The 15706-nt window shown below is 46.1% G+C and overlaps 2 protein-coding genes across 3 annotated transcripts in view; one reads left to right on the top strand and one right to left on the bottom strand.

Annotated features, from left to right (window-relative positions):
- Positions 1 to 1067, bottom strand: part of UBE3B (ubiquitin protein ligase E3B) — a 164943-nt gene extending 163876 nt beyond the window's left edge. The window contains exon 1 of the mRNA XM_075320039.1: positions 980 to 1067. The gene's annotated coding sequence lies outside the window, so the exon portion shown is untranslated. The remainder of the gene's footprint in view (positions 1 to 979) is intronic.
- Positions 1068 to 1352: 285 nt separating this feature from the next.
- Positions 1353 to 15706, top strand: part of KCTD10 (potassium channel tetramerization domain containing 10) — a 31793-nt gene continuing 17439 nt past the window's right edge. The window contains exons 1-4 of one of the 2 annotated variants that reach the window (XM_075320037.1): positions 1353 to 1439; positions 6507 to 6720; positions 12194 to 12363; positions 12964 to 13050. In XM_075320037.1, the coding sequence (XP_075176152.1) occupies positions 1437 to 1439; positions 6507 to 6720; positions 12194 to 12363; positions 12964 to 13050 (474 nt within the window). In that variant the 5' untranslated portion in view covers positions 1353 to 1436. Of the gene's footprint in view, positions 1440 to 1571; positions 1672 to 6506; positions 6721 to 12193; positions 12364 to 12963; positions 13051 to 15706 lie in introns of those variants that run through there. The other variant, XM_075320038.1, reaches the window with a different exon arrangement.

Raw genomic sequence — 15706 nt, 5'->3', positions numbered from 1 at the left:
CATTGTGAATCCCGACGCGATGCGGTTTTTTCGCCGCACAAAAAACGTGCCAGGCAACGATCCATCCGGCTGCCGCATGGGCTAAATATGCTGCATCCGGCAAAAACCGGATGCAACGCAAGGCCATGCGGCACAATAAGGCGCTAATGCAAGTCTATGCGGGCAAAAACGCAACTGGCGGAAAAAAAAACAGTTGCGTTTTTTCTGCAGAGCGCCGTATTGTGCCGCACGGCAAAAACCGGATGTGTGAAAGCAGCCTAAGTGAACTCTATGTGCCCACGGGAGCTCGCACCTGTGGATATATCCGCAGGTACGTTCGCAGGTTTCCTGCAGCTGCCCGCCGGCATCCGCAGCTATAAATAGCTGCGAGATTCCAGCGAAATAGCTGCGGAAAACCTGCGGACATTCATGCAACTTACCTGCGAAAGTCCCGGCCTCTATCTCCATAGTGGAGGGCCGGGATTTCCGCAGGTATTTCCGCAGGAATAATTGACATGCAGTTACGTACGGCTGCGGGACATCCACAGCATGTTCCGCAGCCACACATACCGCAGCATGGAGACAGACACTCCCCATGTCCCATAGGATAACATGGGGAATGTCTGTACTTGCTAAAAACCTGCAGATTTATCTACACAATCCAGATAAATCCGCAGGTTTTCCGCAGCAAAATCCACACCTGCAGAGTCCCGTGAGCACATAGCCTTATGGTGGTAAGGTTATATAGATATCTATAGGTTAGGTTATGCTATATAATCACACATTTTTATATATATATATATATATATATATATATATATATACACACACACACACACAAGTGTATGTGATAGAAGTGCAGGGAAACACATAGGCAGTGTGTGGATGTGTGTAGAGGTGTATACAATGGCTATATACAAGAGCCTCCCCTGGTCAGACTACCATACACCATATTTGGGGTGATTAATGGGGGGTTACAACACAGGGATGGGGGTCTGACCTTCATGGGCAACCCAGCTCCTCAGCTCCCAAAACAAGAGCCACTCCCGTCTGCAGTCGGGAGCCCCAGTCCTCTCCAGTCGGAGTGTTTTTGCTTGTGCACTTACTGAGGGCGGAAGTGCGTACAGAAACTGGCAAGCACTTGCGCAAAAGCTCCTGCCGCCATGATTGATGCGGGCAGCTGGGCTTGTAGTCTGCCGGGTCCTTATATCTTGTGTCAGGTCTCCATACTGATGAAGAGGGTTATCATTATGTGTACTGGGAGCGCAGACATGTCCTTTGTGTTTTGTGCAGGTGTACACTGTGCAGTAAGTGTCTCGGTTACCACAGTCAACATGGCCGCTGTGTGTGGCACCAGCTGTGAGGCGCTGTCAAGGGAAATGCGTCAGTGAGGGGCGGAAGTGTGTGGGGCTGGGTGGGTCCCGTTTTTTTGGCCTGAGGGAAGTTTATCGGGTTTGATGGTGAGTGCAGACTTTTCTGTATTATTCAGTATTACGGTGGGAATTGCTGGTCGGTGTGCGGGAGGTGAAGACCCCATCACATTGGCGCTGCCGCCTGTCAGAGGGGGCACAGGGTGCTGCGCAGTGCCATACACATAGGAAGGACTGAGGAGAGCAGACCAGCAGCCTCATCCCAGAGTGAAGGGGCTGATCACAGAGAACAATAGAGCGCTGACACTACACTGATTATGGGGTATGTGTGTAGTAGTGAGGCTTCCTATTCTATATAAGTGTGTATATAGGATGAGCCCAACTCCAGACATCAGAACATGTCTCCGTGTAGCTTTGGGCTGATGGGGGGTGTACTGTCTCCTGTGCACCATCTTGTATGTTTCTGAAGATCTCTGCTGTCTGGCAGTGAATAGAACTGAAAGCCATAGAGATTGTTTACCTATCAGACACCGCTCTGGTATCCATCCATCATGGGGAGAGGACGGTGCCGCCACATGTCCTTCACTATTCAGGGGCTCCAGATCCCCGCTCTCTGGATTACTGGGGTCCCTCAATAAGTGATGAGTTGCTGAGGTGGGAAACCATTTTCAGGATAAGTTTATTTTTTAGCCGGTTTTAATGAATAGATCTTGGAATAATAATAAAAATTTCCACAGTTGGATGCAAAAAATGTCCCTGAGCTGATATCTTCTATACGGTGCTGGCAAAAATGAAGAGACCACTGCAAAATTGTCAGCTTTTTCTCATTTTTCTCTTTTATAGGTATATTTTTGAGTAAAATGTAAATTGTTCTTTTAGTCTATAAACTACTGACAACGTCTCCGGATTTCCAAGCAATACATTTTGTATTTATTTATTTTCTGAAAATGAGAAATGGTCAAGATAACAAAAAAATGCCTTGCTTTCAGACACCTCAAATAATGCAAAGAAAACAAGTTCATAATCATTTAGACACAAAAATACTAATAATGTTTTACCTCAGGAAGAGTTCAGAAATCAATATTTTGTGGAATGACCATGATATTTAATCCCAGCTTTCATGCGTCTTGGCATGCTTTCCATTTGTCTTTCACACTGCTCTTGGGTGACCTTATGCCACTCCTGGCGCAAAAATGTGAGCAGTTCTTCTTTGTTTGATGGCTTGTGACTATCTTCCTCTTGATTACATTCCAGAGGTTTTCAATGAGGTTCAGGTCTGGAGGTTGGACTGGCCATGACAGGGTTTTGATGTGGTGGTCCTTCATCCACACATTGATTGACCTAGCTGTGTGGCATGGCGCATTGTCCTACTGGAAAAAATCAGTCCTCAGAGTTGGGGAACATTGCCTGAGCAGAAAGAAGAAACAGTTTTTCCAGGATAACCTTGGATGCGGCTTGATTCATACGTGTTTTGCAAAGTTTAAACTGCTCAATTTCTAGTGTGAGGTAATCTTCTCTGAGTCTAATTTTCAGCTTTGCCCAACACCTGGCTGTATAATGATTAGACAGAGACCTGGAGAGGCGTACAAGTGTCTTGCACCCACTGTGAAATTTGGTGGAGAATCGATGATGATCTGGTGATGCTTCAGCAAGGCTGGAATTGAGCTGGTTAATCTTTGCGAGGGACGTATGAATCAAGCCGCCTACAAGGTTATCCTGGAAAAACAGTTGCTTCGTTCTGCTCAGGCAATGTTCCCTAACTCTGAGGACTGTTTTTTCCAGTAGGACAATACGCCATGCCACACAGCTAGGTCAATGTGTGGATGAAGGACCACCACATCAAAACCCTGTCATGGCCAGCCCAATCTCCAGTCCTGAACCCCATTGAAAACCTCTGGAACGTAATCAAGAGGAAGATGGATAGTCCGAAGTCATCAAGCAAAGAACTGCTCACATTTTTACGCCAGGAGTGGCATAAGTTCACCCAAAAGCCGTGTGAAAGACTGGTGGAAAGCAGCCAAGACGCATGAAAGCTGGGATTAAAAATCATGGTTATTCCACAAAATATTGATTTCTGAACTCTTCCTGAGTTAAAACATTATTAGTTTTGTTGTTTCTAAATGATTATGAACTTGTTTTCTTTGCATTATTTGAGGTCTGAAAGCAAGGCATTTTTTTGTTATTTTGACCATTTCTCATTTTCAGAAAATACAAAATGTATTGCTTGGAAATTCAGAGACATGTTGTCAGTAGTTTATAGAATAAAAGAACAATTTACATTTTACTCGAAAATATACCTATAAAGGGAAAAATCAGAAAAACTGATAATGTTGCAGTGGTCTCTTCATTTTTTCTAGAGCTGTATGTGACCCTGCTATGTGCTGTGTAATGGCTGTGTCTGACCGTACAGAGACATGGTCTGATCATACCACATCTCCTGGGCCGGGGACATAAGAAAGTACACAGCAGAGCACGGGATCACAGGTGATTCTTTTTGTGAGGTAAAACATATCACTGGCTATTTTTTTTTTTTTTTTTTTAAGATTTTACCTCATAGAAGAATCATCTATAATTTCATGCTGTAATGTCTTTATACGTTGTGTCCTCCCCTGCCCAGGAGACGTTATGATTAGACCATGTCCCTGTAGGGTCAGACACGGCCATTACACATTACATAACGGACACATATATAAGATTATCTCAGCATAGGAACATATTTTTAAACACATCCAATTGCAGCAATTATTATTCCAAGATCTATTGATTAAAATCAACTTTGTTCATGGGGAAAACCCCCTCCAAGGGCTGAAAGTAGGCACAAGTTTGTCCTCTAATCTAAGATTTTGATCCGCAGTGAGGCATGAACCCCATGGGGCAGACTCTAATGGGGAAAATTCCTTCCCGACTCCACATGCGGCAATCGGACTAGTTCCCTGGATCAGTGACCCGTTGCAGAATCTAGTGCTATTACCTGTAATGTTATATTTTTAAAGAAAGGCATCGAGGCCTCCTTGAACTTTTGTAGTGAATCAACCATTACATTATCTTATGGCAGAGAATTCCATCGTCTCACAGCTCTTACAGTAGTCACTATCTGATGATGATTAAACCTTCTTTCCTCTAGACCAGGGGCCATTTGGAAATCTCTACCACAATTCGGGGGCCGCATAAATCTATCAACTTGAAAATATCCCTAATATATTTGGCCAAACAATTGAGTCACTGTGGTGGCCGGAGCTTCTACTCTTTGGCGCGGCTGTGATATTGATCTTGTTACTTCTCACAACTGCTTTAACAGGCTTGAGTCGGCTGGGACTGCTGTATATACATCACAGGAGGGGATATATAGATCACTGGGGGGGCATAGCCATCAAAGGAGATGCTGAGGGCAAACATCACTGGGGAGGGCTGTGGGGCATACACGTGGCTGTGGGGGTACATGCATCACTGGGGGTTCATACATCATTGATCGGGAGCACAGACATAGCTGGGGGGCATAAAAATTGCTGTGGACAGCTGGGAGGAATATACATCACTAGAGAAGCAGCGAGCCATAGACATCACTGGGGGTACATACATCACTGGGGTGCACAGACATACATGCAGGTCACAAACATTGCTGGCGGTATATACATAGCTGGGTGCACAGACTGCCCTGGGGGATGCCGTGGGGTCACAGACTGCCCTGGGGGATGCCGTGGGGTCACAGACTGCCCTGGGGGATGCCGTGGGGTCACAGACTGCCCTGGGGGATGCCGTGGGGTCACAGACTGCCCTGGGGGATGCCGTGGGGTCACAGACTGCCCTGGGGGATGCCGTGGGGTCACAGACTGCCCTGGGGGATGCCGTGGGGTCACAGACTGCCCTGGGGGATGCCGTGGGGTCACAGACTGCCCTGGGGGATGCCGTGGGGTCACAGACTGCCCTGGGGGATGCCGTGGGGTCACAGACTGCCCTGGGGGATGCCGTGGGGTCACAGACTGCCCTGGGGGATGCCGTGGGGTCACAGACTGCCCTGGGGGATGCCGTGGGGTCACAGACTGCCCTGGGGGATGCCGTGGGGTCACAGACTGCCCTGGGGGACGAATGCGCCGTGCAGGGTTTTAAAAGGCCAGTATCCAGAAAGAGGCGGCTGCCGCCCCAGCACTGCGGTCCCTGGAAATTCTGCATATCCTGAATCCCGCATATGGCCCACGGGCCGGAGGTTCCCCACCCCTGCTCTAGACATAGAAGGTACAGAAGTGCTCAGCTCACAAGAGATATGTCTTCAGGATTTAAAAATGCAGGACCATGTCACACTGTCCTCTGTAGCACTCCACTCTGCTTTATAGGGTGCCCCCTTCAGGTGTCCTAATACAATATTCTGATGGGCTGACCCCATGATAGGGATTGTTTATTGAAGTTGGCCACGTCCCTCTATTAGAACATCGTAGATAGGCAGGGTGCCTCGCTTAAGAGTTCCCTTTAGGAACCAGCCACTACATGAGTGCTCTGCATTGGAGGGTTCCATGTATCTGGAAAGGCCACCACATGGTACAGAATAATAGGTTTCTCCTGTAGCGGCTGTGGCAGGGGAAATACCTGGCTGCTGCAACTTTAGTATCAAAATCACCTGTCTCTGCGACTAAGCAGATGCAGATAGATGCTCTGCATTCTAAAATGGAGCCAATCTGCTGGGCAGGTGGACGGAGCCTCACACAGTATGGTTTTCTGTTGATGTCTCGTGATGTTGGGTAATTAGAAGATCCAGATTGCCAGGCGTAGTCATCTCTTAACACTAGAAGTCCCGGAGAGGGGTCATTTAACATTTCTACTATTGAAACCCTATGGAGCTTGAAATTCCTGGGACTTCTAGTGTTAAGTGCTGTCACTAGGATCCATTGGATCATAATGATGGAAATGTCAGTGATTTCTAACCATGCATTTGTGATAGTATGGCGCCTGCAATGATTTATACAAATTGACCTACCTACCTTTGAAGTCGGCAGTTGTACCCATGTGATTTCCACTCTACATCACCGTGGACGTCCCATTATTCTCCGTAGAGATACTACCTGTCACTTTTGTTCTCCGGTTATGGCACAGTTGGGGCACATCTCTATGGAGGGTACCTCAGGAGTTGTAGTCACCTGTTTACCATTTTTGTTTCTGTTACAGGAAGAAATGTCAGGAGAGAGTGTGGTGAGCTCTGTGGTGCCCGCAGCTACTACCCGGACCACCTCGTTCAAATGCGCCAGCACCAGTTCCAAATATGTGAAACTCAATGTAGGGGGTGCCCTATATTACACCACCATGCAAACCCTCACCAAGCAGGACACCATGCTCAAAGCCATGTTCAGCGGGAGAATGGAGGTGCTAACGGATAGTGAGGGTAGGAGTCATTTTGTGCCTTTTCTCCTAATCTGGTCCTGTCATGATGTGAATCTTTCCTAATGCCCAGGATTAGACATACAGTGAAGGAAATAAGTATTTGATCCCTTGCTGATTTTGTAAGTTTGCCCACTGACCAAGACATGAACAGCCTCTAATTTTATGGATAGGTTAATTTTAACAGTGAGCGACTATCCAAAATAACATCCAGAAAAGCACATTATATAATTGTGCATTTATAAACCTCGCTTTCCCTATGGTAATTAGGACCTTGACTAGTCGAAGGGGCATTAGTTTCCCAGACTAGGTGGTCCTCTTTCCGTGTGATCACATCCCTGTGGACGTGACATGATTTCCATGAGCTGGCATAGACACCAGCTCCTGTAAGTCTTATTTTGTCTGTCAGTGATATTGATCTTGTTGCGCATCACCATAACTTCAGCAGACGGCGCACGTACACATCTTTTGAACTTCCGGTCATGCGCAGTGCACCTAATGAAGTCGGGAATCGTACACTCAGCTTCAAAGGCACACTGATGCTGCCGAGACTTTCAGGAATTGGTGGGGATGCCTGCTCGTGAAAATCATGTTAACAGGGGTGTGAAAACATGGAAAGAGGGCTGAATAATCAAAGACCAACACCCCTGCGACTACTCAAGGCCCTAATTAGCATAGGAACAGCAAGGTTTATGTCGGGTTTTTTTTAAACCTTCATATTAGCGAATAGCATTATATAGGGCTGGTTAGGCAGGGAGTTTAAGCATACAGGTATCAGTACTGCTTGGATGGAGGGCATAAGTTTAAAGTTATTCTATGAGTCCAGTTCTTGATGTTTAAGACGCACCTATCTGTTTTAATGCTAAGTTCACAAATGGTGCAAATTTGAGGTCCCAAAGATGCACCTAAATGCATGCATTTCCTTCTCCCAGCAACGTCTGAGATTTCTATTTTGCTGTCCACACTGGGCATCTTTTGTTGGCTACATCTTGGCTGCATTTTTGAAGATGCAGCATGCCAATTCTTTTTTGCGTTTTTCCAGCGTTTTTGAGCCCTTCCTATCACTAGATTTGGGTGGGCGGGGGGGGGGGGGTGGTGGGAGGGTTGGGGGGGGGGGGGGAAGTGGTAAAAACCCGTCAAAATTGCTTTTTTTTATGCGATTATGGTGCGTTTTTTGGGACAAAAACCGCTGCATCTTTGTGGTAAAAAAAGATGTCGTGTGTGAACACACACTTACTCTTCTAGAATTAGGTTTAGTAAAAAATAGTAATTTCTAAAGATCTAATAGAATATATTACAGCATATATCTTTTTTTTTGATTATAGGTTTCACAGGATCATTTTAAGAAATGCTGCAAAATGTTAGCAGAAAATGAGTGATAAATTATATTAATTTTGTTAGATTCTAAGCAGTCTGCCCTCTGGTCCCTGTGTTTGGATACGTACCCTTTCACCTTTCCTTAGTACAGATACGGCTTATCCATGTGTTAATGTGGTGCTATTTTCATTGGGATGCAGTGGTCAGCTGGAAGAGTAAGGCCTTGTGCGCACTAGACAGAGTTAGGCCCTGTGCGCACTTACCGTTTTTTGCCGCGGATTTCCTGCAGTTTTGCTGCATGTTTCGCTACATGTTATGTTCATAACATCTCTGCAATGATTCACAAGCAAATTCTATGGGAAAAAAAATCCTGTGCGCACTAGGCGGATTTTGACAGCTGCATGTTTTGCTGCGGGATTCCCGCAACAAAAACAATTGCATGTCACTTCTTTTCAGCACGTCGCTGCGGAATTTCACACCATTGACTGCAATGTAATCGGGAAATCCCGCAGGGAATAAAGCAGGCAGCAAATTCTGTGCGGTTCATTGCGTTTTCCTGCGTTATTCCCTGCGGTATTTCGCGGTTTTGGGACATAATGTTCATCGCTGCCTGCGGTTTGCAGGGAAGTGATGTTATTATGACAGGAAGAGGGAGCGGAGAGTAAACACACACATCAGACACACACACATCACAGACATATAGTAAACACACATATCGCACTCACACACAGACATATAGAATACACATAGAAATGAAACAGACATATAAAAAAAAAAACGTGTGCTCCGCTGTAATCTGTAATCTTCACCAGCAAATCCTATGGGGAAAAAATGCTGTGCGCACTATGCGGAATTTGACAGCTGCATGTTTTGCTGCGGGATTCCCGCAGCAAAAACAATTGCATGTCACTTCTTTTCCGCAGGTAGCTGCGGGACTGGCTACTGGAGGAACTGCAGTAATACCAGGCCTGGCCGCGGTTACCTGCACTGAACTCCGGAGCTCCCACCTGAGCTCCGGAGTGCAGCCTAGACTAAACTGCGAGCGCCGAGTGATTGTTTCCCTGGCAATCGCAGTTTAGTTCAGGCCAGGCTGATCTCCGGAGGTCAGGTGACAGCTGCAGAGAGGCCAGGCTGCACTCTGGAGCTGTCACCTAAGCTCCGGAGATCAGCCCGGCCTGAACTAAACGGCAATTGCTGGGGAATCAATCACTCGGCGCTCGCAGTTTAGTCTAGGCTGCACTCCGGAGCTCAGGTGACAGCTCCGGAGTTCAATGCAGGTAACCGCGGCCAGGCCTGGTATTACTGGAGATTCCTCCAGTAGCCAGTCCGACGCTGGTTGCGGCATTTCCGCAGCAAAACGCAACAAACCGCATGCGGATTTCGGTGCGGTATTTTCCCGCAGGTGCGGAAGTCTTACTAAGCCTCCGGAATTTTCTTAAGAAAATTCCTTTTTCTAATGCGCACAGGGCCTAAACCTGAAATAAAAAAAAAGTGTAGTTCTATGTACATTATATAGAAAGTTTTGTAGAATGGAAAAAAAAAAGTTTGTGCTAGCATACTGTATAGTCGCTGTAATCAGGACCGGTCCTGGGTGTGACCGATAGCCATTGTTCTGAAGTTTCTCTTCCTTTTCCACAAAGACTCCTACATTTCTTGCGGTGTGATCATGTGCAAGTGTTAGAGAACCTGTCACAATGTATATGTAGTGCAATCTGTGGGCAGCCCTGAATAGAGAAGAAGCTGAGCAGAATGATATATAGGTTTGTGGGGAAAAAATCAGAATCACTGCAAGTTATATTGATTTTTTTCCCCAAAAAACATATAGAACTTTAATCAGCTCCATATGCAAATACCATTTTCAATATAGCAGGTTAGTATTTCCTTATTACTATCTAAAAACTAATCCTAAAACCTCTTTTTAAAGGGAACCTGTCAGGTTTAATATGCACCCAGAGCCATGAGCAGTTCTGGGTGCATATTGCTAATCCTGCCTAACTGTCCCTGTATACACTAGCATAGATAAAGAGATCTTTAGGAAAAGTATTTGTAAAGATTGTTTCCTATATGTTAATGAGGCCAGGGACTAGTCGCAAGGGCGTGAGTTCCCTTGGCTATTCTGCCCCCTTCGCATGTTAGCACGCCCCTATGGGCGTACTAATGCTAATAAATACGCAGCAACGCTGCACATAACTCAGTCTTGATGGCGGCCAGCGGAGGATGGATGCGCACTTCGCATGATCCAGAGTACCCTGGACTACCGGTCATGCGCATTATACCTCACTGAAGCTGGGAAGGTTACACCCGGCATCAATTTAGTGCGCATGATCCGAAGTCCAGGGGACTCCGGATCATGCCCAGTGCGCATCCATCCTTCGCCGGCTGCCATGAAGAGTGAGGTATGTGTGGTGAAGCTGCTCGTTCATTAGCATCATATAGTATGCCCACAGGGGCATACTAACATCCTATGTGGGCCGGCTAGCCAAGGGAACTCGCGCCCTTGCGACCAATCGCTGGCCTCATTAGCATATAATACATGATCTTTAGAAAAACTTTTTCTATAGATCTCTTGATCTATGGTAGTGTATACAGGGACAGTTAGGCAGAGATTAGCAATATACACCCAGAACTGCTCGTGGTTTTGGGTGCATATTACACTTGACAGGTTCCCTTTAAATCAAGGACTTCTTAAAGGTAGGTCACTGATTCCATGTTAGACCTACAACCACAATTCCAAAAGAGTTAGGACACCTGATAAAATGTAAAGAAAGCAAGAATGCAATGATTTGGAAACTTAAAGCCATGCTAATTCACGACACAGAATTAGACATTTTTCTAGTTCATTCGTGGAACAGGGTTTGTAAAAATCTGGAAAGGTGGTACTAATAAAAAAAAAAAAAAAAAATAATTGCTGGAGGGTCAATTTTCAACTAAGTTATAGTACAGTGTATGAAAAGAGGCTGTTAGAGAGGCAGAGTTTGTCAGAAGCAAAGATTGTCGGAGGTTCACCAATCTGTGAAGAACTGTCTAAATCTTGTGTAACTACTACAGAAAATGTTCAACAGAAAAAAGACTTTTAATATCTTGCAATCTACAGTGCATAATATCATTAAGAGTCAAAGATTTTGGAGAAATCTTGTCTACACAAAGCCGACGGTCAAAATTGGATGCTTGTGATTTATATGCCCCCAGGCGGCACTGCATTACAGACATGAGGCTGCTTTCACACTTCCATTGTTTTGCATCACATAATCCGTCGCCTTGAGGAATTACGGTAATCCTGCAAAATATTTTTTCCTCAGAGACTTCTATTGGCGACGAATTATGAATAATGGCCCTGCGTTGCATCTGCCGCATGATGGATCAGTCGCTTACTGACGGACCGTCAGGCGGGAGCAACGCTGAATGTAACGTTTTTTGTGTGCGGCGGATCGTTTTTGGTTTTTTTTTTTTTTTTTTTTTTTCTGTGAGCATGTGCACAGTAAAGAAACCATAATGGACTGTAAATTCAGTTACGGGCGCCTTTTCTGAATGATCAGCTGATCACCCAGCGGGCGCCTTTTGTGAGCGATCAGCTGAAAGTCAGGGAATGCCTTACTTATTTCATCAAGACAATGCAAAACCACATTCTGCATCCATTACAGCCGTATTGACTTTTCTGAAAAAGTGTTTGGGTGATTCTGGCCGGCTGCAGTCCACACACCAATAGAAAATACTTGACGCATTATGAAATGAAAAATCCGGCAAAGACCCAGGACTGTTGAGCATCAAGAATCTTACGTCAGACAAGAATAGAACATTCCTCTCCCAAAACTCCAGCAGGTTCACTCCCACACGTTTCCAGACTGTATAAAGATGACCGGATGCTACACAATGGTAGACTTGGGCCAAAGGAGATGTCCTGCATTTTTCTGCTTTTAACAGCTGGTAATAAAAAACAAGAAGTCTTTTCGAGGCTGTTCTAAGTAAATGACAAGACATGCTTGCTCCTTGTTTCCTGAGGTTCTGCATCAAAAGCAAGGTATATTCTAAGTGATGTAAGTGGTTAATGGAAGTCACATTGTGGTTCTGCCTTTACATATTGCTGGTTCTCTTCTAGTAAATTATATTTCAGGGTTCCATCCACAGTACCCAATATTAAATTACCCTTGTGTTCCATTAAGGTTGGATTCTTATAGACCGATGCGGGAAGCACTTTGGGACCATATTAAATTACCTGAGAGATGGAGCAGTTCCGCTTCCAGAAACGCGAAGAGAAATTGAGGAACTCTTGGCAGAAGCAAAGTATTATTTGGTGCAGGGACTGGCGGATGAATGTCAAGCATCCCTTCAAGTGAGTCCGTGAAGGTGTTAGTTTGTGGTGTCCAGTAATGTAGGCACAGGACCAAGAAAATCATTGCAATTTATAGAATATTTTCGACATGATCCCAGTAGCCTGCAATGTTTCCTAAAAATGTAAATGCTTAGTATATATTCATTATTTTATGTGACTGCTATTTTCTGATGTTTCTTCTCCTGTTCCTTAGGCAGAAGCCTTTTTATTCAGATGTGTAAAGGGGTATTCCCATCCCCAAGATCCTATCCTAATATGTAGTAGTTGTCATAATATTAGCACACACCTCCAATTAGAAATGTAGTATAGTTCTCATTAGCCATGCCTCTTACCTCATGTGCAGGGTATTGTTGCTTAGGTATTCATGCCACTCATATAGTGATGGTTAGTTGCTGGTTGTCATAAACATGGATACCTAAGGTCCTGCAATGTCCTGCACATGCGGTAAGTGATAAAGCTAATCAGAAGAACTATACTACACTAGAGGTGTTTGCTAATAGTATTACACCTGCTATATATTGGGATTGGATCTTGTATATGGCACTTTACTACAGAAGTTGTGTAATAACTTAGGGATAACATAATGTTTTTCTCCTACAGAATAAAGATGTGTATGAACCTTTCTGCAAAGTCCCAGTGATCACGTCGTCAAAAGAGGAGCAGAAGTTGATAGCTACATCGAATAAGGTCAGAAACACATGTCGAGGTTGGTCTGAAATGTATTGCCGCCATATGGCGCATGGAATATATAATATCTATATATATAATTGCCTTATTCTGTCTGTCTGTCTGTCTGTCTGTCTGTCTGTCTGTCTGTCTGTCTGTCTGTCTGTCATGCTCCGAAATTCTGTCCTTACGGTGACACAAAGCTGATTGGCTGCTGGGCTCGCCATGGCCCCTGTGAAGATGTAATTTACCCTCTCACTGTATATGCTGTGATACTATGTCATGATATGTATATTTCCCTGGTTGTATTAGTTGTAATTCATGTATTTTCTTGGGGGAGCTACTGGTCTCAATGTGTCTCTCTCATACAATTGTAGTCTTGGCATCTAATGTGATTATGTAAATAGCCTGTCCTCTTCTTTCCAGAGTTGTGTATCTAATCTGTAATTGCATTGGCCAGTGAAGGAATAGTCATTGTTCTTTACAGCAGGGGATCCCTTCATCTACTGTGGCTGGCAGACATATTGGAGCCCTGTGATGGACCAAACCATTGATGATAGGATGTGTGACCCCTACCCCCTGAACAAACATGGTGGGCTGGTCAAGCAGCACAGACAATGCATTTCCCTTTTTGTAACTTCAGAGTGAGCTGGAACTAGGAGAGGAAGGAGCTCCAGCCTGGGTGGCTGTGGACACGGACGGAGCTAGGCCTGTGTGGCGGCCCGTGGGATTGTGTGGAACTCTTTGGACTACTGTAAGGACGATTGCTTTGTAATCCGGTCCGAGGAGTGTCGGGAAGGGCCCCCGAATCTGTTTTACGTGGACTTATCGTGTGCTGTTCCAGTGTTCTTGTGAATAAACCTGTTGGATCGTCCCTCGGCCTCGTCCATCCTTTGCTCTGTTGTACACTCCCGTCACAAACTGGTTGGCAGCGCTGGGATCAGAGCAGAAGGAATGGAGGACAACGGCCCATTAACATCTGGAATCAGAACCTCAGAGTACAAGAACTGGACTGTGGTGAGCCTACAAACAATGGCCCGTGAATTAGGAGTCGGTTACAAAGGACTCACTAAGGAGCAACTAATTGAGGCATTGGAAAACGCTTGCCTGCAAGATGGCACCGAGGAACAATTTCCACAGCAAGGGGAGCAAAGACGGGAGCGGAGGTGAATACCCAAAAAAGTCAATGGGTTGTGTGGTACAAGGAGGAGATGGCACTGCTTGGAGATGAGGCCACCATAGAAGATAAGAGGGAGGCCATGCGTGGAGCTAAAGAGAAGGAGCGCAGGATGGAGGAGATGGCACTGCTGGATAAGGAGCTCGCTGTGGAAGCCGCGAGAGGTTCCAGACAGACTGTAACCCCAGCACCCATCATGAGGGAACTTCCCAGGGTGTCCCGCAAAGACTTTAAGCCGTTTAATGAGGCTGCAGGCGACATTGAGGGCTTCTTCCAGGACTTTGAGCATCAGTGTCGATTAATGGAAGTCCCGGACAGGGAGCGTGTCCGGCATCTGGTTGGGCTCCTAGAGGGGGGAGCTGCTGAAGCCTATAGAGCTATGGACCCTCGGTGGAACTGTGAGTATGCGGATATTAAACAGACTATTCTAAAACATTATGCTGTGACCCCAGACACTTACAGGACTCAGTTCCGTGCTTTAGCCTGTGATGGGGAAGTGTCTTTTAAGATATATGCTCATAGACTCAAACAAATATGTAATCGCTGGCTGGAGGCAGAGGAGGCCTTATCTTGGGGGACCTTCCTGCAGGTCATCCTAAAAGAGCAGTTCTATGCCAGGTGCCCAGCGGAAATCAGAGAATGGGTGCGTGAGAGAAAGCCGTCAACTGTGGAACAAGCTGCTGCTCTCGCTGATGAGGCTCTCACCATCAAGCCTCAGAGGAGGGTTCTGTTGGAGGATGGAGAGACGCCTAACAGCTCCACAACACCGGATGCCCCCAGTTATTCTGTCCCCATTGTTCCCCGTTCCTCTAAGCCACCACATGTTGATACCCGTGTTAATGTGCCTCCAGTTGCTTCTACTGCACTTTCTGGAATACGCCGGGGAGAGGAAGTAACAGAGCGTAGGTGTTATGTTTGTAGGCATCCCGGGCATTTGCAGGCCTCATGCCCAGCCAGCCCATGGAGGAATCATCCTCAAACCCCTACAGCACCTTCAGGTGGGAGCCGGCCTCCAAGTTCCCCTACCCCTTACCCAAGAGGACGCCTTGGATGGAGGGAGACCCAGCTCAGATGCTATCAATGTGGACAGCCAGGGCATCGGCAAGTCTCCTGCCCAGCTGTTCAAATGAGGACTGATCCTGCACACAATCGGATTGTTAATTATTTACAGCCCAGTGCCATGGAGGAAGATGTGGCACCGCTATGTGAGGACTGGCCTAGTGACTCAGCCCCCCATGTTGCACCACCAGGAGTTTACGGGGTGCGACCCGCAGTTATGACGACTTCTGCTCATCGAGGTAAGCACTTGCAGGAGGTTGTGCTGGATGGACAGAGACTTGTTGGATTTTGTGACTCGGGTGCTTTCCTCACACTGGCTGATCCCCGAGTGGTTCGGCCTGAGGCAATCCATAGAGGACCTGGGATTGTCATTGAACTGGCTGGTGGACAATGGAGGACTATTCCCACAGCCACTGTGGATCTGAACTTTGGTTTTGGGGT

Source organism: Anomaloglossus baeobatrachus, chromosome 1, assembly GCF_048569485.1.
Source record: "Anomaloglossus baeobatrachus isolate aAnoBae1 chromosome 1, aAnoBae1.hap1, whole genome shotgun sequence".
NCBI lineage: Eukaryota > Metazoa > Chordata > Amphibia > Anura > Aromobatidae > Anomaloglossus > Anomaloglossus baeobatrachus.
The sequence above is the reverse complement of the archived record's forward strand: the minus strand, read 5'-3'. Positions and strand labels throughout refer to the sequence as shown.